This window comes from Chelonia mydas, chromosome 23 (genome assembly GCF_015237465.2).
Source record: "Chelonia mydas isolate rCheMyd1 chromosome 23, rCheMyd1.pri.v2, whole genome shotgun sequence".
In the NCBI taxonomy this organism is placed as follows: Eukaryota; Metazoa; Chordata; order Testudines; family Cheloniidae; genus Chelonia; species Chelonia mydas.
The window spans coordinates 11,988,090-12,011,614 of NC_051263.2; the positions used below are offsets into that span (position 1 = coordinate 11,988,090).

A 23,525-nucleotide genomic window follows, 5' to 3' on the forward strand; every position below is an offset into this window, starting at 1 on the left:
AACTTACCATAGTCATTGCGGGATTGCTCTGCAACAGATTAAATCAGTTCAAAATGTGCATTTTGTCATTGGAAATTTGGTTTAACATTACAATTCGCTGATTGAATTCTTAACTTAATGAATGGCATGAATCAGCCTTATTTAATGAGCCACATATGATGGAGTATTTAATCTTTAATACTTGTTTTATGTTATACATATATAGCCACTATTTCACTCTCTCACTATCTCTTGTACCATCAAGCAAAATTATCTATTCTTCACAGTGTAGGATCACTGTTTTCATAGTATCTTCATCCAAATTCATGCTGTATTTGAAATCTGGCTCCTATCATATCATAGAATCATAGAATATCAGGGTTGGAAGGGACCTCAGGAGGTCATCTAGTCCAACCCCCTGCTCAAAGCAGAACCAATCCCCAACTAAATCATCCCAGCCAGGGCTTTGTCAAGCCTGACCTTAAAAACTTCTAAGGAAGGAGATACCACCACCTCCCTAGGTAACACATTCCAGTGTTTCACCACCCTCATAGTGCAAAAGTTTTTCTTCATATCCAACCTAAACCTCCCCCACTGCAACTTGAGACCATTACTCCTTGTTCTGTCATCTGCTACCACTGAGAACAGTCTAGATCCATCCTCTTTGGAACCCCCTTTCAAGTAGGTGAAAGCAGTTATCAAATCCCCCCTCATTCTTCTCTTCCGCAGACTAAACAATCCCAGTTCCCTCAGCCTCTCCTCATAAGTCAAGTGTTCCAACCTCCTAATCATTTTTGCTGCCCTCTGCTGGACGTTTTCCAATTTTTCCACATGCTTCTTGTAGTGTGGGGCCCAAAACTGGACACAGTACTCCAGATGAGGCCTCACCAATGTCCAATAGAGGGGAACGATCACGTCCCTCGATCTGCTGGCATATCATAGAATTATAGAATCATAGAATATCAGGGTTGGAAGGGACCCCAGAAGGTCATCTAGTCCAACCCCCTGCTCGAAGCAGGACCAAGTCCCAGTTAAATCATCCCAGCCAGGGCTTTGTAAAGCCTGACCTTAAAAACCTCTAAGGAAGGAGATTCTACCACCTCCCTAGGTAACGCATTCCAGTGTTTCACCACCCTCTTAGTGAAAAAGTTTTTCCTAATATCCAATCTAAACCTCCCCCATTGCAACTTGAGACCATTACTCCTCGTTCTGTCATCTGCTACCATTGAGAACAGTCTAGAGCCATCCTCTTTGGAACCCCCTTTCAGGTAGTTGAAAGCAGCTATCAAATCCCCCCTCATTCTTCTCTTCTGCAGACTAAACAATCCCAGCTCCCTCAGCCTCTCCTCATAAGTCATGTGCTCTAGACCCCTAATCATTTTTGTTGCCCTTCGCTGGACTCTCTCCAATTTATCCACATCCTTCTTGTAGTGTGGGGCCCAAAACTGGACACAGTACTCCAGATGAGGCCTCACCAGTGTCGAATAGAGGGGAACGATCACGTCCCTCGATCTGCTCGCTATGCCCCTACTTATACATCCCAAAATGCCATTGGCCTTCTTGGCAACAAGGGCACACTGCTGACTCATATCCAGCTTCTCGTCCACTGTCACCCCTAGGTCCTTTTCCGCAGAACTGCTGCCTAGCCATTCGGTCCCTAGTCTGTAGCGGTGCATTGGATTCTTCCATCCTAAGTGCAGGACCCTGCACTTATCCTTATTGAACCTCATCAGATTTCTTTTGGCCCAATCCTCTAATTTGTCTAGGTCCTTCTGTATCCTATCCCTCCCCTCCAGCGTATCTACCACTCCTCCCAGTTTAGTATCATCCGCAAATTTGCTGAGAGTGCAATCCACACCATCCTCCAGATCATTTATGAAGATATTGAACAAAACCGGCCCCAGGACCGACCCCTGGGGCACTCCACTTGACACCGGCTGCCAACTAGACATGGAGCCATTGATCACTACCCGTTGAGCCCGACAATCTAGCCAGCTTTCTACCCACCTTATAGTGCATTCATCCAGCCCATACTTCCTTAACTTGCTGACAAGAATACTGTGGGAGACCGTGTCAAAAGCTTTGCTAAAGTCAAGAAACAATACATCCACTGCTTTCCCTTCATCCACAGAACCAGTAATCTCATCATAAAAGGCGATTAGATTAGTCAGGCATGACCTTCCCTTGGTGAATCCATGCTGACTGTTCCTGATCACTTTCCTCTCATGTAAGTGCTTCAGGATTGATTCTTTGAGGACCTGCTCCATGATTTTTCCAGGGACTGAGGTGAGGCTGACTGGCCTGTAATTCCCAGGATCCTCCTTCTTCCCTTTTTTAAAGATTGGCACTACATTAGCCTTTTTCCAGTCATCCGGGACTTCCCCCGTTCGCCACGAGTTTTCAAAGATAATGGCCAAGGGCTCTGCAATCACAGCCGCCAATTCCTTCAGCACTCTCGGATGCAACTCGTCCGGCCCCATGGACTTGTGCACGTCCAGCTTTTCTAAATAGTCCCTAACCACCTCTATCTCCACAGAGGGCTGGCCATCTCTTCCCCATTTTGTGATGCCCAGCACTATGCAAAGGTTAGGTGAAATCCAACCTTCATAGTTATCCTCTTTCTGGGAATTAATGACATTACATTTGTTCCAATAGGAATATCCCAAATACTTTGAAAAAATGCTGCAACCTAATCCTTCCTTTTTCTAACTGTACTGACTTCACTGGAATTACAGTAGGGATGAATTCACCAGTGCAGTACAGTGGACTACACTGAGAGAGAGTTGCGCTCTTGTCAATAAATGTAAAGTACACACAGTCCACCAGATGTACCATTTAACATTGGCCTGCTTAGAAGGCTACATAAATCAATACTAACGTACCTCTTTCCCTCTGCACTTGGTCTGCAATGGAAAGACAGAGTTGAATAAATACATATTTTTGCCTTCTTCTGTACACAAGTGTTCTGCAGGTGTGATCCTGAAGAAGACTGAAACAAAGCTGGTCACTGAGAGCTCATGACCCTGGTACTTCACATTGGCATCCCATAAAATCCTGAGTCAAATTCCAGATCAAGACTCATCTTTGATGAAGTTTTTGATATGTGCACAAGGTGAGACAGAATACACTTGTCAACCTTACAGCAAGATCTCTCTTGAGGGCTCCCACATGAACAATGAAATGGTCAACCACCATGTTGAACTTGTGAGAGCAGCAGCTGTAAAAAGACCAAGTAGCTGCCTCTGAAGCAGGCGAGAAGGCCTCAGATCTCACTGGTTCCAGAGCAAATGTAGTTTTCCCAGCCACAACACAGAGAAAGAAGGGAGGAGGAGAAAAAGATGTGTGAAAAATATTTTTGCAAAAAAGAGAGTTAGATTAGGTAGGCAGCTTATGTTGATAGCTCTGTGTGTCACTGCCTGCTTCTGTGAGGTACTGAGCACCCTCAATTTACATTTGGCCAAACCCATAAGTCTTATTCAGATGTAACTCAGATAAAATTCTCAAAAGCATAGATAGTTCTCGGAAAACATCTGCTCAATATGCATCAGCAGTCAAAAAAGCTAACAGAATGTTAGGAACTGTTAAGAAAGAGATAGATAATAAGACTGAAAATAACATAATGACACTATATAGATCCATGGTATGCCCACACCTTGAATACTGTGTGCAGTTCTGGTCACCCCATCTAAAAAATATATATGTTAAAATTGGTAAAAGTACAGAGAAGGACAACAAAAATGATTAAGGGTATGAAACAGCTGCCATACAAGAAGAGATTTAGAAGACTAGGACTGTTCAGCTTGGAAAAGAGATGACAAAGGGGGAATATGACAGAGATCTAAGAAATCATGAATGGTGTGGAGAAAGAGAAAAGGCAAATATTATTTACCCCTTTGCATAGCACAAGAACTAGGGATTACCTGAAAAAATTAATAGGCAGCAGGTGATTTAAAACAAACAAAAGGAAGTACTTTTCACACAACACACAGTCAACCCATGGAACTCATTGCTAGGGGATGTTGTGATGGCCAAAAGTATAAATAAGTTTTTAAAAAATTAGATACGTTCATGGAGGATAGGTCCATCAATGGCTATTGGACAACATGGTCAGGGACACAAGCCCGTGCTCTGGGTGTCCCTAAGCCTCTGACTACCAGAAGCTGGGACTGGACAACAGGTAATGCTGATAAATTGCCCTGTTCTGTTCATTCGCTTTGGCACCAGCCACTATCAGAAGACAGGATAGTGGGTTAGATGGATCATTGGTCTGACGCAGTGTGGCCGTTCTTATGTTCTTCATGTTTATTGTGCCAATAAAGACTAAATAAAACCAGCATTTGGTAAACTTAATCCAATGGACTATTCAGGTGGGTAAAATGAGCTTTCACCCAATTGAGCATTTGCAAAATCTGAGCCCTACAGTGAAAGGGTTTTGGGGTTTTGATTGTTTGTTTGTTTTTGAGTTCCTCCTGCAAAGTGGATTATTGAGCGACTAGTGTGGAGAATTTAAATGATAGTAAATACATTTTTTCAATGAACCAAATAGAAAATGCAAACAAAATCTGAGTGCAACTGCTTAGAAATGAGACCAAACTCACCAATCACATTCTGGAACTGGCCTGTAAAAGATTAAAATTGATCAATGTACTTCGTTCATGTTAAAATTCACTAATTGTATTTTAAACATCATGAACATCATGAATTAGTCACCTTCAGTGAGGTTCATGTGGACAAATATTTAGATCCAGTAGTTTTGCTATCAGTAAATTTGACCAGCATTGTGTTCTCTCTGCTGCTTTCAGTCAGCTTCTCCTTGTTTCTTTCAAGGAAAATTAACCTCATTCACTTGCAATATGACAGTTTTTCCATTGATCCCAGTGCCAAAAGAGACCATTCTAATAATGTAGTCTGATCACCTGTAGAACACAAGCCAGAGAACTGCCCCAAAATAATTCCCAGAGCAGAGTTTTTAGAAAGACATCCAATCTTGATTTAGAAATTGTCAGGGATGGAGACTCCACCGCAACCCTTGCTAAATTGTTCCAATGGTTAATCACCATCACTGTTAAAAATGTACACTTCATGCAAATTAAACAAACAAAAAAATAAGTTAACTTACTTTTGCATTTTCCAAAAAAACGTTCGACAGTCACAGCAATAAACAGCAAGAAACAGATTAAGAAACCTACTGAAAGATAGACCATGTTACTATCACCACAATGTAGCCTCAAACATGGGAGGTATTTCTAGGAGTTACAGTTTTGGACCTAAACAATGATGGACTTTTTTCTCATTCTCTAAAGTACAGTTGTCTTTATACCTTGATAGAGAATGAGAGAGAATATATTTCATATGGAATAATAGAGGCCTTCCTTCAGTGTCCCAGGAAATTACAACAAAATCCAAAATACATGTACTTACTTTTCTGTTGCTAATTGCTCTATCAGACTACACTGTGAACATTTACATTAAGCTTATAAATGAGTTAAACAGCCAGTCCCAGAATGTTTTTTTTTTTCTTCACACAGAACTGCATTCCCAATCTTATGTATTCTAATAACCTCCAATTCACTTCATAGTGAACTGGCCCTCATCTAGAATATTTATCGTTCTTCTAGTTCTGTGTGAGACCTGACTCTCATGATGGAGGGTGTCTCTTCCAAATGTCTGTAGCCATGTAGCTAGTCTTTAGGTTTCGAAGGATTCTATTTTTACTGACAAATGTCAATAAACTTCAGTTTCATCGTCCACAAACAAACTGAGGGAAAACATTTCTACCAATAATAATAAAAATGTGTAAATAGACAAAGTAAGAAAAATGTTGCTTGAGAATTTATTAGAGTCTGAATAAGGATATTTTACTTGGTATATTTTGACATACAATGTTCACAATTTGTACTTTAATGGTTATAAAGCTCTATCTTTTTTGAATTTCAACATCTACTGTCATTAAATAATTATTGTCTGACACCCCCTCTCTGAACCCTCCATAATTTTCCCTAAATGTGAAAATTTAAATAGGTAAACATCTAAAAACCCCTTAAAATCCATAATTTTGCATAACTATGAAAATTTAAATGATAAAAATAAAAATTGCTTAAAAATAAACATTGATATTATACATCAAAATTGTAAAACAATAAAAAATCAAATTCTACCAAGCCTATTTATCTTTGGTATTATGATGGGCTATCACTAAAGATGAGTGAATTGTGAAGAATATTTCACATGTATTTGTTCAAATTTAAAGACTAATTTGGATTTGGCCATGGTCTCAACCCTCTCATGTTTCCTTTCTGAGAACTTTCAAGTTAGTATGAATACTCAGGAAAAACAAATTTTAAAGCTGAATGCTCTTATATTTATTATAAAGTGTGTTTGGAATTACAGAACCACTTATATTGAAAATATGCCCTGTGCTGATCACTTTACAAAAATCATCTATGCAGTGTTGTAGCTGTGTCGGTCCCAGGATATTAGAGAGACAAGGTGGGTGAGTAATATCTTTTACTGGAATGACTTCTTGGTGAGAGAGACAGGTCTGAGGAAGAGCTCTATGGAGCTCGAAAACTCTCACCAAGAGAAGATGGTACAATAAAAGTGTAACCGCCAAGGTGCTTACCTAGGTTCCTGGGGCTCTGTGTGCTAGTAATTCAGGGAGAGGCACTGTCCCTGAGAGGAAGGGGGGCCAATGGCAGATTCAGAGTCTGTTGGCAGCTAAGAGAGAGACACTATTTAGAGCATCAGGAGCCTTGTCAGTGTGGGGAGAGTAGCAGGTCTGCCTGCTCAGAGGAGTGGCAGTGTCTGAGAGAAAGGAGGGGGAAGAGTCAAATGACTGACAAGTGAAAGCCCAGGAAAAAAAGCTAACCTTACACGTAGGAAGTGAGATGCCCTCCCCTGGGAGCCCTGGAGAGGGGAGGAGCCATTTTTGAGGAGTCTGGGGTCGGCCACAGAAAGGGTGGGACTGGCTGTGGGGGCTGGTGAGTCCCAGGCCTGCATGCAGAGTCCCCTGAGAACTGGCATCTGGGCACCTGGCAGCAAAATCCCACAGCTTGGTCCTTTCCCTCTTCAAGGTGACTCCAGGTCTGTAGAGTTCTGTTGGGAAAACTTACCACCCAGCCAGGCTGAGTTAGCCTTTCAGCTCCCTAGGGAAAAGCAGTCACCACATGGCACCTCTGCTCTGGCTGTTGGTTCAGGGCTGCCTCCTGCTGTGAGTGTGTCTGAGCGCTAGGGTGGGAGACTTAAGTGAGGATTTTAGGAGAGCTGTTATAATCTGCACCTTGAGCCTTGCACCCCTTTGTGGTGAGGGGAAATCCTTGGACCAGAAGCAGCCCAACTCCTGCCAGCAGCGATCATCAGCCCCTCTGCTGTGACTGAGGAGGCCAGATCCATCTCTGAACCTGAGGATCATTCATGGAGTTGTGAGTGCACCATCCTTTAGTTAGATAGTCAGGGAGATTGTTTGGGAGACCCCCTAGTCCCTGAACTGTGTCCTCAAGCCAGGGGGTAAGGGTTTGGAGATTTCACTACCTGCTGCCTATTAAACATGTGGAGGAACTTACCGCCTTATCCCACATGTGAGTCGTTTGGGCTGCACTGAGCCCAGTTAGCCCAATCGCGAACTGCTGCTGCACAGAAGATATCGTGGTCACAGGTCATCAAAGGCCCCTACAAAGTACACGTACTAACAGGATTCTAATTTTTATGGGTATTATCAGTATGGGGATACAAAAATGAGGTCTGATTGGGGAAATTCATGGATATTATCAGTATGGGCACCTGTGACCTGGAGAGTAGGGTTTTACCCAGTTATGTTATATTTACTTCCTGTTTAATATAATTACTTTGTTGAATATGTTGTGTGCGTTTGTGTTATTTCTTGGGAGACTCCAACTATCTGGCATGTAAGTGGGAGTTACTCTGTGGTAAGAATGTTCCTTCTTAGCTGCCCTGGTGACCTTGCCAGGAATGCAGGAATGTGTGAGGGGGACCAAATAAATTCATACAGGAAGAAAACAAAGAAGTTACACACTGCTGAGCTGGAGGCGGGATCCAGATGAACCCAGGCATGTCCATCAAAACTTGTAAGGAGACTGGCACTAAAGGAGGTAATTGGGTAGATAGAGGATATTATAGAAGATATTACCTCACCCACCTTGTCTCATGAATAATCTAGTCACATAACATAAACAATACCACCTGAGTTATTTAACCAATATACCGTGGAAGTTGAAGCTCAGATATAAAATATTCACAAATGCATTTGTGAACATTCTGAATTCCCAATTTTGTTAAAAAAATCAGCAGTTTTGCCTGAAAAAAATTAAGTTTGGGGTGTCTAATAAAACATCGAAAAAGTTAGAGGGAAGCAGACACTTTCAACACAAAAATTAATTTAGTCAAAACCCCAATTTTCTACCAAAAATAGTTTTGATGGAAAAAATTTTGACCAGCCCTAGTACTCCAAAATAAAAGGTTTCAGAGTAGCAGCCGTGTTAGTCTGTATTTGCAAAAAGAAAAGGAGTACTTGTGCACCTTAGAGACTAACAAATTTATTTGAACATAAGCTTTCGTGAGCTACAGCTCACTTCATCGTGAGCTGTAGCTCACAAACCCTTATGGTCAAATAAATTTGTTAGTCTCTTAGGTGCCACAAGTACTCCTTTTCTTTTTCCAAAATAAAAGCAGATATTCTTGAGTGCTGTGCACATGCTGCTCCCATAGACTTCAATGGAATATGCATGGGCTCAACAACTCCGAAAATGAGGTCACTTATCTGGGTACATAAATATGGCTGAAATTCATCCCAAAAAGTTTAAGCAATTGGTGTTGGTGATAAGCTCTAGGTTTTGAGGGCAGTGTGTGTGAGAGTGTATGTGTTTTTGAGAGAAAGAAATACACAGGTGATGGGAAGAGTGGTTGTAGCCGCTCTCTGATCCGACTGTATACATGTATGTACTATTCCAGTAGCTCCTTTCCTAGACCATTGATGAAACTGTTGGCAGGTAGCTACCCATCCTTGGTGTGCACCCACTAAGCAATCTCTCATCCTGAGTGACCCCATAACAGAGGAAAGGCCAAATTCTATCCTGACTGGCAAAAGCTGCAACACTTTCAATGAGATTGAACAAATCCCTCTCGAAGTAGAAATGCCTCACCCATCATAGAAACGCAGTCACATCTGAGAGGAGTGCAGATGCAGTTCTACATCAGAATCACTGCATGCTGTGGTGTGATCATCCTGCAAGCCCTTCATCTGTTAGACTCCCATAGATTTCAAGAGCGTCCATTTGCCCCTTTAATCCATTCTCAGCCACAATCAAAACTAACACTGCAAGATGATATGATGGGAGTTGAGGGTGCTGAGCAGGTCACAGACATGTGGTCAGCATCTTGAAGAATAGAGTCCTCACTTGTTACAGATGAATTATTTGGGGATAGATATGAGTTAAGCTTCAGAATGTAAAGATTTGTGTTTGTTAGTAGGCAGGATGATGCCCCATAGACCAAATAAAAAAGGCAGTAACACTTGCTCAGAAGAGGGCAAGTTTTCTGGAATAATAATAATAACATACAGAGTTACATACCAAAGTCTTGAGCAGTTGATTGTTGAATCATCTCCGATTCTGTGTTGACAATGGCACAGGTAACCTTGGGAGTATCACATGACACAGCAATGGTGCTTGCTACCATGAAAAGATTCTGCTCGTCCTGCACTTCTGTTATCTCAGCCAATGAGTTTATGCTTTGTCCTTTGTGATTTCTCCAGAAGACCATGGGCTTTGGATACCACCCTTTCCATTTACATTCATATTTGCAAACTTTCTGCAGATGCACTTGTAAAGAAGTTTCATTCCCTACCCCTGTAAAAAAGGCAGCATTATCACAATGGATGCATGTCTGACAATGCCGAGAGATGCTCAGAGAGGGTACAGTGTGAAAAGATCTCAGGGGCATCTACATATTTGTTCACTGTTTCATCTCAAAGCGAAGAGTGAATGTTTTGGTTAATATGATTTAAGATAAATCCCAGTGGAAACAATGGGAAATTGCTCTGCCTGAACAAAGATGAAGGTTCAAGTATTGCTCTCATTTATACCTTTACAACCTCAGTGAAGCTAATAGTTCTGCATGGATGGCAGAATTTGCCCCGAATATTTACACTGAGCAGAATGTGCTCCACAAAGGGAAAGACTGAGCTCCAGCCAAATCCCCAGTCACTGCACCTTTACATAGTATCTCTCACCCTGAATAACCCATCACACTTTACAAACTTTAAAAGAAAAAAATAAACCAAAAATAAGCTTTAGTGTGAAAAGATGGACACATATCGCTGTTCTCTGTCATTAACAGATGGCTGCCATACTAACCCTGGCATAGTTCAGCAAAAAGGCACATGAAGGACTCATTTTGTGTAGGAAGAAGGGGGTTCAATTGCCACCTTCTGCTCATAAAAAAATAGGTTATGTTAATAAGATGGCAGGAAAAGAAAGAAAATATGTGGAATTGCCACAGGACTCTATTTGCAGTTAAATGACAGTAACCTGCTGTACGCCAATATATTACATTAGAGTTACAGAATCCTCTACCTGTTCCAACCCTCTTCTGAAGCCCACTTCTTCCTGGCCCCTCAAGAACCAGTGTATCTTGTATATTTCTTTATTCTGAATTTTAACTCCACACACTAAGAGAAAACTACAATTCCATCTTAACTCATTTGCTACTCTCAGCCTTTGGTTTTGTGTATTTGCTTTTGTATCTGTTCAATAACATCTAGATCCATCAACGCATAGATAAGTGAGTTCAAGTTTCCAGATGAGCAATTCAGAAAACAAAATTACATGAATGGATAAAAAATGTTTGTGAAACAGCTAGATTAAAGTAGGGAAGGGACGGACAGAGAGTGGGCCAGGAGGAAGTGGCAGCAGAGGTGGATGGCACAGGGGCTCCTCCTTTGCTGCATGTGCTTCCACCTGCATTGATCTGCCTATCTAGACATGTCATCTGCCTCCTTGGTTGAAACTGAGGAAAAAAATGTTGTTCTTCTCAGGGCTAGTGTACACAAACCCAGGGATTTCAGCAGTGCCCTTGAATCTTTTAGTGTTGGCAATGCTGTATCCATCTTCAAAGAAAATAAACTACAATCCATAAAGGGGAGCTCTTCAATGGTCTGTTGTATTTCTACAGAAATCCCCAATGACTGAAACCATGATGAGAAACAGATGGTAACTGCCATTACCATGACTCTGGCAGCTGACTTGGCCACATCCAGAGAAGCCAGGAATGCGGACCTTGCAACCAGTTGACCTTCCAGCAGGAGGGACCAGCAATTAAAACTACCCTTTAGGCTGTGGTGTGCGAAAGCATAGGTGTCTGGCCTCTAGACTGTTATGCCCTGAACAACTGAAACACCTCTGTGCAGTATGCCCTGTTTACAGCAAAGCTGCCCTTCTGCTTTTGCCCTGAGACCTGGACTGCTTCAAGCCAGAGCAACTGTGGGTTCAAATTGAATGTGGTAATATAATGATTTCTTATCATATTCTTAGGTGACCATTTCATATCACCTCATGGAAGGCAGCTCCAGAAAATATCATGCTGACAACTGAAGCCTCAACTGCTAAGGAGCAAACAATTCTCACTAGACAGTGATTCCGCAAGAAGATGCTGGACTTGCATAAAGCATTCAGCATCCTGAAGGACAAAGTCCGAACTGACCAGGGGTTGGGGATGGAGATAGAGATGACCTAAGTAGACAGCTCAGAATATAAGCCTCCATGGTTATTGGTAGGCATGATAATGTAATACATAAGGGCCAAATAGAACAAGAACCCCATTGTATGCCTGGAATAGCCTGTAAACACTAGCAACAAGAATTAACAAAGTGAAAAAAATAGCTTGGTATAAAAAAGTTACATAGCAAACTGGTGGGTGCTTGATTCTTGACTGATCTTTAATTCTGTAAAAAGAAAAGGAGTACTTGTGCCACCTTAGAGACTAAAAAATTTATTTGAGCATAAGCTTTCGTGAGCTACAGCTCATTTAGCTCATGAAAGCTTATGCTCAAATAAATTTGTTAGTCTCTAAGGTGCCACAAGTACTCCTTTTCTTTTTGCGAATACAGACTAACATGGCTGCTACTCTGAGATCCTTTAATTCTGTGTTGATGATGGTGCAGGTAACCTCAGAGGTCACACATGGCACAGTAATGGAGCTCTCTGCTGTGAAAAGTTTCTGGTCATCCTCCCTTAGGATTGTCTTAGCCTTTGAGGTTATGTTTCCCCCTTTGGGATTCCTCCAAAGGACTTTAGGTTTTTGATACCATCCTCCTGATTTACATCTATACCTACATACATTCTCCTTCTGATCCATTTGCAGAGATGGTTTATCCCCTAACCCTGTAAGAAAGGCTTCCTTATCACAATGAAAAAACATCTTCTAGTGCAGAGAAATGGAAAAGAAAATGTTCAGGAAGGACACATTGCTAAGAGATCTCAGCAACATGACATCTGGATATTTATTCACTGCTTTACCCCAAATCAGTTTCCTTTTTATACCAAAAAAGGTGTTTGTGTATGCTGGTGGATTATTTTAATAGTGATTTAACATAAACACATTGGGTAAAATATTGAGAACACAGAAGTTGCTCTCATTTACTATTGTATGACCTTTCTGAAGTCTGTAGTGCTACAGGGGTTTAAGTAAGGGCAGAATTTGCCCATACAAGCTTTCACTAAGAAGAATGTACTCCACCAAGAGAAAATCTTAGCTCCCATCAGTGTACAAATAATTTATCTCTCTATATATCACATTGTCAATAATTATTATTGATACCACATCTTAATATTCATTAAGCACACAATTTCAGTATAACATTATACTGTATACACATTTCTCGTAGTTACATGCCCAGAATTGACGTATGTATTTTTTATAATCCTGTTCATTAATGCTAACTATCCTATAATACTTAAAAGCTGACTTCAGTTTTGGCATTAGAAAATAAGAAACTTGTCAAAGGCAAAACACAGTAATGTTTTGCCCATATACAAGCAGGAGACTGGTACCTGGAATGGTTGTATCCAAAACAAAGATAAGGGAGATACAAAACAGCTAGTTAAGGACCTGGGATGAATTGTTGGGTTGGATTTTAGTGATGTGTAAAGAGTTTTTTAACTTGTAAAATCATCTTATGAATACTCCAGGCTGAAATGTGTAACTTTGGAAACACAATGTGTAAGGCAAATTTAACAACAATGCATGAGACAGCGTCCCCAAAACAGGTACCACATTGAACCTTTCTTCCTGTGCCACACTATTATTGACTTTTAGCAATCAACCTGACTGACATTGGTTATTTTGTATTTTGAATATATTTCATACCGAATCAAAGTGTGGTTTAGCAATAGACTATACAATTTACCAGCACTTCCCTTCCTAGATACAGTTACTTCATAATAACCTTTTATAGACAGTAACAAAAAAATAGCTGGTTACTGGTATTAGAAATTTCCTCATACAAGGATGGCATGGGTCAACCATTGCTCTAGTGCTTGCTCCATAGGTAAAAAGTATTTTTTAAAAATATCTTAAAACTGATCAGAATTCTATAGAAAGGAAGGATGGGCTTATGGTTAAGGCATTCATTGGACTAGGATGCAGATGATCTGGGCTCTGTTCTTGTTTCTACCACAGACTTCCAGTGCGACTTGGGGCAAGTCACTTACTCTCAGTTCTTTAGTTCCCCTTCTATAAAATGGGAATTATAACACTTCCTTTCTTCCACCCATTGTCTGACTTGCCTATTTGATTATAAACTTTTTGGGTCAGGGACTCTTTCTTAGCCTGTCTGTCTCGCACAAATAATCATAATAATAATAATAATAATAATAATAATAACAATAATAATAATAACCACTTTCAAAGGTGATTTATGTACTTCTGAGCCTAAGGGCAGGTCTGCACTTAAAATGCAGGATTGGTGCAGCTACACCGATGCAGCTACGCTGCTGTAGCATTTAAATTAAGACACTCCTACATCTAATTGGCATAGTTAATACATCTCCCCAAGAGGCAATGACTATATTGGTGGGAGAAGCTCTTCCATCGACACAGCACTGTGTACACTGGGGGTTAGGTCAGTATAACTACGTCACATGGGGTGTGGATTTTTCATACCCCTGAGTGACATAGTTATACTGACATAGATCTATAGTGTAGACCCAGCCTAAGTCTCCTGAAAAATTAATGGGATTTAGTCTCCAAAGTATCTAAGGGCTTGTCTGCTTGGGAACACTCAGGAAGGTTGATCTGAATCAACTTTTAAAATGGATTAGTTAAACTGCAGTAAACCCGTGTGGATGTTCTTATTCAGAATTAAAGTGGCCTTAATTTGATTTAGCTTAGTTCACAAATCGAATTCAGGCAACTTTAATTCTGAATAGAGATGTCCACACAGGGGGTTAATGAAATTTAACTAATCCACTTTACATTCAAATTTTAGTTAATTGGGATTAATTTTCCAGAGTGCCTCTGTGTAGACAACAACTAAGTAACTTTTGAAAATGGGACTCAAGATCCTAAATCTTTTTGCCACTTTTGGAAATTTTATCCTCATGGAATAAAATGTATTTTTTCAACCTGAGTGTGGAAAGAAAAACATCTGTTCTCTGTTGTAAACAAATTGTTGCCATAATAACTCTCATAATAACTTCTTGAGGTTCTTTCCAGCCCTACATTTCTTTGATTGTATGTTGTTATGGCTTCTACTTCTTCTTATTATTATTATACTTCAAAAAGGCTTGTTAAAAAGTAGTTTAAATTTCACTCTAACATCCCTTTAATTTTTGGGAAATAGATTTACTAATACAGCTCCAAGAATTGGCATTTTAAAGGAAAATAAAGGGGAGAGTGATTATTATTGATACCTCTTCTAACAGCAGACAGTCTGAAATCACTTCTGAAAACAGGAAACTGATCTCACAGTGAGATGCATTAGACCATGTAGTAGCTTCCCAATGGAAGAAGTGGAAACTCCATTATTTAGGAGTTTTAAAGCAATAATAGACAAAGCAATAGAAAATGTGCTGTAGATAAGGGACAAACCCATGCTGGCTCTTGGGGAGATAGAATAACAGAGTTCTGCTACATTTGCTTTCTCCAGTTCCAGGCTTTTCTTACCTATAACCAAGACTTCAATGATGATCTCTCTGTGAAAAAAGTTGGCTGAGGCAGAGCATACATATTTCCCTTCATCTTCCACCTGAATATTATTCAGTTTCAGAGAAATATTTCCTTTCCCAAACTCTTTTCCTTTAAAAACTTCTGCCTTTTTTTCATATTCCTTCCTGAGCCATTCTCTGCTATTGTCTCCATTTGGAGACAAATAGCTCATTGGGCATTTGTCACTCTGTGGATAAGAATTAACCAGGGGGCTGCTTTCATCATAGAGATAGAAATAGATTAGCTTATCCTTTCCAGGTCCAACTTTCCTCCATTGCAACTCCATGCTAGGAGGCAGATGTTTCGTAATCAGCCGGCAGGGAAGAATGGCATTTTCTCCAATTACAGTGGTAATTATGTCATATTCTGCCTCCACATCAAAGAAACCTGAAAAATGTTCAGGGGGTTATATTTGTACCAGCAGCACATAATGCCTCATATTAATGTGCAAGAGAGAGAGTGAAAAAGAGGCAGCCCTAATTCTCCTCTTATTTATACTGTTTTTACAATAGTGTAAATTCATTAGCTTCAGGGGGTCACTCCTACTATACACACAGATAAGTGAAAAGAGAATCAGAGCTCTACTATCTTTTACATCTTTGGTGATCTCAAGGATAGTATTTGAAAAGAAATGCTAAGTTGTACAGGTCTTCACTATGCTGTACCAAATGCTTGTCTACACAGTGGGGTAATGGGCACTACAGAAGTGTAATTAATAAAGTGCACTGATGTGTTGTGCATTAATTGGTCTGTGTAGACCTTGATGATGCACACTAAAAGTTCCCTAGTGTGATTTACCATATTACTGTTTCAAACAATAATACAGTAAAGCACACCAGGGAAACTTTAGTGAGTACCAGCTGGATGTCTACATGGACTAATTAACGTGCAACCCATTAATGCACTTTAGAAATCACACCCCAATAATGTGTGTTGGTGCTCCATGTAGGCAAGCCTTGAGTGACATGGTTGGCCACAAGGCAGATGCGTTTAGCCCGATTTCGTAAGTAACAGCAGGAATATTTACTTTGACAGTACTGCATCTCTTACCTGAAATTGCAATAACTTTTTTGCGGTGCCTCTTCAGCAAGGGGTTTCTTATAGTGCATAAGATAGTGTCAGAAGCAATATCTGCTACCCTGAGCGTACTGTGGATTTGATACAGATCTGTCACATCTTTTTGGATTCTTGTTTCAGCCATAGCAGTTATGTTTTGTCCTGTGCTGTCAGTCCAGCATACTTCAGGTTGTGGGTACCACCCTTGGGACGTACACCTCAGAGTGACTGAATTATTCCGCTGATGGTCTATAGTTAGGCGAGGTGCAGATCCAAAACCTAGAGTGAAAACCAATTTCAGAAAATTTTAAACAGGCTGAAGAACTAGCTTACAAACCAAACAAAGAGTGCTAATGTTGAATAATCACCACTATCATTACAGTCACCATGACCTATTGAATCTACACTATAATTTTGCATTTCCAAATATCTTAAATTCATGCAGAGAGATTTCCACCTCAAGAGATCACCAAACACTTCACAAGCTGATCCCAAACTGTATCTAGACATGACTCCATCGTATGTATGTGACAGCTTCACTTTTGGGATGGTAGAAGGTCAATAAGGAAACAGTATTTTCAGAAAAGGGGAGATCCACCTTTGTGCTCCCCATATTTTGGACTCATTCAGGGGCTCTGCTAGGTCCCAATGTAAGTCATAGCAACCTTAGGGCTATTCTAACTTACACTTTGCTTCCCATGGTCCCCTATGATCCCTGGGAAGCAGAGCATAGCCAAAGCACAGTGTGCTCCAGCCATACCCCTATTAGCATTTAGCCGCTCTCCCACAGCCCTGACATGCCCCTTACACCACGTCCGGAAGCAAGGCCACTGCAGAGCCCTTACATCAGAGCTACACTGGCCAAGGAGAACCTTCTCTGTACAAGGGGTAATGTCAGCGGTTCATTTCTCTGTAAAAGGGCCTTCGTGTAACTGAGAATCAGGGGCAGTGCGTACAAACCACAGGTTGACAATGACCTCACAGTCCCACAGGACTCTGTAATTTATTGCCTGGGTGCATGTGCGTGTGATGGGAGGTAATGGCCCAGCTTTGCCCCTGCGCTTTATTCATTTTATTGCTGTTGTGCAACAGCAGCACACACAAGGCAGGTGGATGAGGATTGCACATGCCACTAGCAAAAAGCCAGAGAAAGATGTACATGATGTGTTCATGTTGTGTGCATACACTGGGTATAATTTGCATATACTATGCGAGATGGACACCAAACTGCTGAAGCTTCCCTGACTCCCAGTCCTGCACTTCTCTCCGCTTCCTTCCCAGTCCAGCACTTCCTCTGCCCACCTCCCATAACATTGCACACACATGTGTGTTCATCTACAACAGATGCTGTTTCTCCTTCCCTTGCCAGCTGCTGAGCCCTCCATGTTGGGAGGAAAGGATTAAATGGAAATACAGCTGGCCACACACAGTGCACTTCAACGGAGAATCAGTGCCACTGTGTTAAGTGCAGCATTGTTTACTGCCAGCAACACTTCTGTATGAACATCTCCATGCTTACCTGCAACAATCACCTGGGCGATAGCTTCTTGATAGACACCATCGCTTGTCACCGCACACACATACTGCCCACTATCTTCTACTTGCACTGGAAAAAGCTTCACCCTAACGACTCCATTCTCATATTGTCCTTTAGGAGCATCACTCCTGTGCTTGTCCCCAGCGTGGCCCAGCTCAGTACCATTTTCTGTGCTGTTGTAAAAATATAACGTCATATTTTTGCTCCTTTCCCATTTATACCAATGCACTTGAACGTTAGTGGGGTTGTGGCCTCCGGGCTGGCAGGACAACATCACACCTTGTCCAACCAAGGCAATTGCAGGATCAACGTGTACAGTGACAGTAAAACCATCTGCAAGAAAGAAAATAAATCATGATCATCGATTTTCTTCAAAGGCTTGACATTGGTGTTGAGAGAACAAAAGAAAAACTAGACACAATTACTGAGACACAACAGCAGTATTATGTTTCATGGTAGAAATGTACCTCATCTAACCTAATTATCCCCCTTCAGAATGGAGAGAGCATTTGAGGTTCTCACTAGTAGCTCAGCTATGCACAGATTTGAGCATGAGGTGGCGCAGACTGAACTTCTCAGGGGTCGGTGCAGGATGCATAGTCCCCCCTGAAGCTCCAGGCAGAGCAGGAGCCTGTGCCGTCATTAAAGATGTTACAGTGTGTTCTCCTCTCAGTGGCTGGCCAGCATGGGGAGGTGGACAGCAGAGCTAGGGTTAGACTTGGCAGAATTCAATTTTTTAAAATAATTTTGATGGATAATATCAATGTTTATTTTTTATCATTTTTTTCTATTGAAATTTTAAGAGTTTTGCAGACTTGTGGGTTTTAAGAATTTTTTTATTTGTATCAATTTAAATGTTCACAGATGCAGGAAATTATGGAGGGGCACAGAATGGGGGCAGGCCAGACTATTATTTAATGACAGTATATTCTGGGATTCAAAAAGTTAAAGTTTATAAACATTAAAACACAATTGACAACAGAATATATCAAAAGTGTAACCTGAAATCAAACTCCAATTTCTTACTTTGTATCTCTGAATATTTAGCAGCGATGGAAGTATTTTTCGTTGGCTTGTGTGCGTACAGAGCAATCGACATTTATCAACATTTACAGATAAAAATCTAAGCCTAGTTATTGTCCTGCTTTCTTCCCAACCCTTTCGGGTGGCTTGTGCCTCTGTAAGAAGTAGGAGGGAGAAGTCCCTGAGTACAGGAAAAGCAATTGTACCTGGCCACCATTGTGTGAAGTGTGAGTGTAACAATCTTTTTGCCACTTTGGAATGTTAACAATTATTCTGTTATTTTAGGCTTCTTCAAACAATACTCCTGGATGGGGTAAATGTCCCATCTAAGCATCAGTGTCACTGTGCTTTCATCCTGATATACAGCTCTCTGTACTTTTTCATAGGTTGAGGAGGGTGACTAATGAGAACTTAAGCATTGTGTAACAGACATGGAGTATGGTTAATCCCCCTGCTTAATGAAGCAGGGTCACTGAGACTTTACACACACCTGAGATCATGTAAAAACAACCAGGGAGGTAGACAGGCTCCAGAACACAATGATGTTAATCCCAGCTCAATGCCATAAGAGTTCCCAAATTCTCTTTGGGTTTCCCCTCTTCAGATTGCATCATGGTTTCCATACACACGATTTACATGGGCAGCAATGTATACATTTATTTCCTGATCAGTAGTTAGGAAAAACGGTGCTCTTACCCCAAAGCCATTTCCCAATTATATAAACAAATGGGATGGCGATTGATTTGATCCATGCAGTCATTGTGAAGTGATTGCAGTATTATCCATCCAACTCTCTGCTAAGGGAAATAAAAAACATTACAAACTGTAGCATGAGGTTTACACACAACTAGAGCTGGTCAGGAATTTTTCTACAGTGGGGCTGCATCAGAAAATGTTGAAACGTCAAAACCAAAATATTTCACGGAAACAGCACACCTCACCAGTTTCAGGAGAGTCTGGGCTTCCAGGATCCATGGTTCTGGGGTGGCTCCCCATGCAGCCCAGGGAGACTCCAGGAGTTGAGAGCACTCAGCTGCTCTATTTCATATTGGGAAAATTGAATCAAAACCATTTGATTTAAAAAAAATGTTTTTCTGAATTTCCTTTATGTGAGAAATTTCAAATTTTCCAGTTATGTTTCCAAATCAAAATTATTTTTTTTCAAAATTTCAGAATTTACAATGGAATGGAAATTTTGAGTTTTGGCCAGCTCTGCACAAAACTGCATTCATTTTACATGGCCACTTCTACTTTCCTGAACAGTGGAACTCTAAGCTAAAATTATCTTTTGTGGAAGCAGATTGAGGGAAGAAAAGATAATTCATCTGATATTTAGTTAACCCGGGACACTTTCACCTGTCAGTCGCTGCATGGATCAAAAGCAGGCCAAGCTGTGGGTGACATAAATTCAGCACCATTCAATGACTCTTCTGAGCTATGCTGATTGTCCCAGACAAGTTTCTGATAGAAAAATGTTCCCATGAAAAAGTTAAAAAGCAAATGAGTAGTAATCTGGTCCTTTGTGGGACGGGGCTTATATAGACATGACGTAACATTCCCCAAAGTGGTCTCTCTAGATCTCGGTTGGGGAATTTGTGCTTCTTCCTTTATTATTTCTGTTCAGATATTATAAAGAAATTTAGTCTCCATTAATCTCAAATGCACTGGCACTGATTTTTGGTTTTGCCAGTGGGTGCTCTATCCCGAGAACCCGCTCCCACTCAGCTTCTTCCCCAGTGGCCCTGCCCCTACTCTGCCTTTTCCTGCCCCTGCTCTGCCCTCTCCCCCAAGTGCCTCCTTTCTGCCCCCTACTGCCTTAAGGGCGAGTGATGGAGGAGGGGCGGAGAGGAGCAAGTGGTGGGAGCATTGGGAGAAGAGGTAGAGCAGGGGCAGAAAGAGGCGCAGCACGGGTGGGGCCATGGAGGAACAGGCCCAGTGGGGACAGGGCCTCAGGGCAGAGTGCAGGCGGGTCCATGGTCCTCGGGTGCTGAGTACCCCCTATTTTTTTACCATGAGTGCTTCAGCCCTGGAGCACCCATGGAGTCAGTGCCTAAGCTCAAATGAGAACTTTTCACAAACACAAAAACCATTTAAAAGAAAAAAAATTCAACTTCAAACTCAAACTTCAAATTTGCTGTATTTTTCCCCCAGAAATGCTGACTCAATATCTACTCAGATGACAGTCATGCACCTGGTATAAGACCCTATTTAAAGAGGGAGTATTGTAGAAGTAAGGACTGAAAGTCCCTATGAGTGAGCCTTGAAGAATCAGACCATGTAGTACAATTTATGTGTGGCTACTGCAGTACTTTTCACGCCAAAGACTTCACAAACATACCCAACGCAAATATCAGTTACTTCCTTGTTCAAAGAACAAAGTACAACGCTGCTAGAACAGGAATTTAACACTTCATTCACCTGAGACTACAACGGGAATTTGTGTAGACAAGCCCTGGTTAACAAAATTGTAATTTGTCTAAGACAGCAGGGTTAATACACTGACCATTACAAGAACATACCACAGTATATGTCACATCACGACCAGTAGGATGTTACCCCTTCATACTGTGCTATAGTAGCAAATTGTGTTGTCGGAGTGGATACAGTCAATCTTCCTATTTCCAGTTACCCTAAATAAGAAAAGCTGGTTTATGCAATGATCACAATATTGACATTAGTGAAAAGTAAAAGGGCTGGGCTGAGACACTAGTTTCTCCCCCCGTCATCCCCAGAGCTGGCTTTAGACAACAGCTCCTCCCCCCATCACCCCCAGGGCCAGGCTGAGACATCAGCCCCTCCCCCAACCAACTGCCATTTGCCACCTGACATGGAACCACCCATCCCCATGTGTCTTTGGGCTGGTTCCACCCGTTGCTCTGGTCCGGGTCCCACAGGCTGCAGGGGCCAGTTTGTACCCAGCAGGCCCTGCCCAGATACAGCCCCCACACACACTCATCCCATGCAGACCCCCGACACCATGCAACACCCCCGCATCCCCCACCATGTGGAAAGGCATTCAGACCCACTGCCCACCGCAGAGATCCCAGCCCAGAGCCAGATGCACCCTGGTCCTAATGCCAGGGACAGCACTAGCCAGGGGGAGATAGACACAGGGCAGGGCAGCTGCCGCAGTGTTACGGTGGCAGGGGCAGGAGCTGATTTTTGTGAGTGGTGGGCAGTAAGTGATTTTGGGGTGGTTGGGGGGAAGTGAGCAATTTTGGGGGTGGGAGGGGCAATGAGTGATTTTGGAGTGTGGTGGTAATGGGCAACAACTGATTTTGGGGAAGGGGCAATAAGTGATTTCTGGGGACAGGGCAGGGGACTGTGACTGTCTCGTGGTGGGGGAATAAGTGTGTGTGTGTGTGTGTGTGTTAGGCTTCTAGAACATCACTGTAATCCAAAAGTCGGAGTCTGGCATCCAGGATCCACATTCAACAAATGGAGGGAGGGACATGCCTTAAACTGAGATTCCCAAAAGCCCATGCACTAGGTGGCTCCTCGTTTAAACTAGCCAGTGGGGGAGGCCTAGGTGAGCGATGTGCGCTAAGCCTTGCCCTCTGTCAGAGACAGGTGCCTAAAACTGGTTTCCAGTCAGGATTTATTGGTGACTCATGGGGATAAATTTTAGACAGTAGATTTTCCCTTTTTATACTTAAAAGTCTTGTATGTTGTGAAGGCTATTTGTTTAAAAAATCCCCATGATGTAATCATGAGGGATAATAAACATATATTTGGTTTTGTTTCATTTCAAATTGAACTGTTCCATTTCTTAATAACCAGAACATCTTTAAAAAATCAAACATTTGGATTTCTATTTCTTCCACTTTCTTTCTCTTTTCCCCTTTTTTGCCACTAAATGCAATAGACTGATTTAGTGAGGTATAGGGTTTGTTTGCTTGTTTATTTTTTTCCTATGATTTTTTTTCTGCACTCTGTAACTTTGCAAAACAGCTGTCAGAAATAAGCTATTAAGAAATGAAACACTGATTCATTTTATGTTTTTTTTATTTTATCAGTTTATTTCTTCAAGAGAAAATATGTCAAATTTCACAACATGTAAAATAACTCATTTCTTCTCAGCAGTGGGTGAATGCATCCTCTTCATCAGAATTTTTGGTACTTGTGTCTCTGTTAAGCAGAATTTATCCGTATATAACCCTTCCAGGATGCACTTGCTCCCTGGTAGAGTTTCCAATACAGCAACCAACCTTGTTCAAAATCACTCCAATTAAATGGACTAAACTGTTTCAGCTATAGTTAAATTTGGTTCTTTCTAGTATTTTCTTTTAATACACTTTGTTGGGAAAGGATTGGTAACAGATGGAAATCTTTATTTTAAGGCACAGAAAGGAAATGTGATTTGCTTGCCTAAATCCCTTAAATCCCTTTGGAAATCCCAATCTAATGCATTCTTCCCCAAATGCAAATACAGGTCTAGATGCTGAGCTCTATTTTGCTGCTAAGCAAGGAGGGGAGGTTAGGGTCTCTTCTTTCCCACTAAGTCTTGATTGTGTAATGCACACAACATGTATAGACAGGGGAAATGCAGGGCTGCAAAATTCCGGAGGGAATGCTGGGAGAAGGGCTGACCAAAATTTGTCCATAAAAACATTTTTTAAATAAAAAATGAACTTTTTGAAAACACAAAACATTCCATAGAAAAGGTCTGCTTTCCTAGAAAAGTTCTGATTTTTCACCAGAATGCTGAAAA

The 23,525-nt window shown here is 41.3% G+C and overlaps 1 protein-coding gene and 1 long non-coding RNA gene across 2 annotated transcripts; both read right to left on the reverse strand.

Moving 5' to 3' along the window:
• Positions 1 to 7: 7 nt before the first annotated feature.
• LOC122463630 lies at positions 8 to 9,615 on the reverse strand. Its single transcript, XR_006287174.1, has 5 exons — positions 9,567 to 9,615; positions 5,099 to 5,167; positions 4,578 to 4,598; positions 2,862 to 2,882; positions 8 to 28 (listed from the first exon to the last, which is right to left on the reverse strand). It is a non-coding gene; the product is annotated as an uncharacterized LOC122463630 (long non-coding RNA).
• A 5,314-nt stretch (positions 9,616 to 14,929) lies between these two features.
• Positions 14,930 to 17,987, reverse strand: LOC122463697 (butyrophilin-like protein 2). Its single transcript, XM_043534878.1, has 3 exons — positions 17,774 to 17,987; positions 16,249 to 16,533; positions 14,930 to 15,585 (listed from the first exon to the last, which is right to left on the reverse strand). The coding sequence occupies exons 1-3, from the start codon at positions 17,985 to 17,987 to the stop codon at positions 14,930 to 14,932; spliced, it is 1,155 nt and encodes a 384-aa protein (XP_043390813.1).
• Positions 17,988 to 23,525: the final 5,538 nt, after the last annotated feature.

What these genes read in the sequence shown, in the direction of transcription:
- LOC122463697 (XM_043534878.1), bottom strand. Translation starts at nt 17,987, where the DNA reads ATGACGTTATATTTTTACAACAGCACAGAAAATGGTACTGAGCTGGGC. An exon ending in CGCCCAGGTGATTGTTGCAG is followed by an intron (nt 16,534 to 17,773) that starts GTAAGCATGGAG and finishes TTTTCACTCTAG; the next exon opens with GTTTTGGATCTGCACCTCGC. An exon ending in AAAAGTTATTGCAATTTCAG is followed by an intron (nt 15,586 to 16,248) that starts GTAAGAGATGCA and finishes AACATTTTTCAG; the next exon opens with GTTTCTTTGATGTGGAGGCA.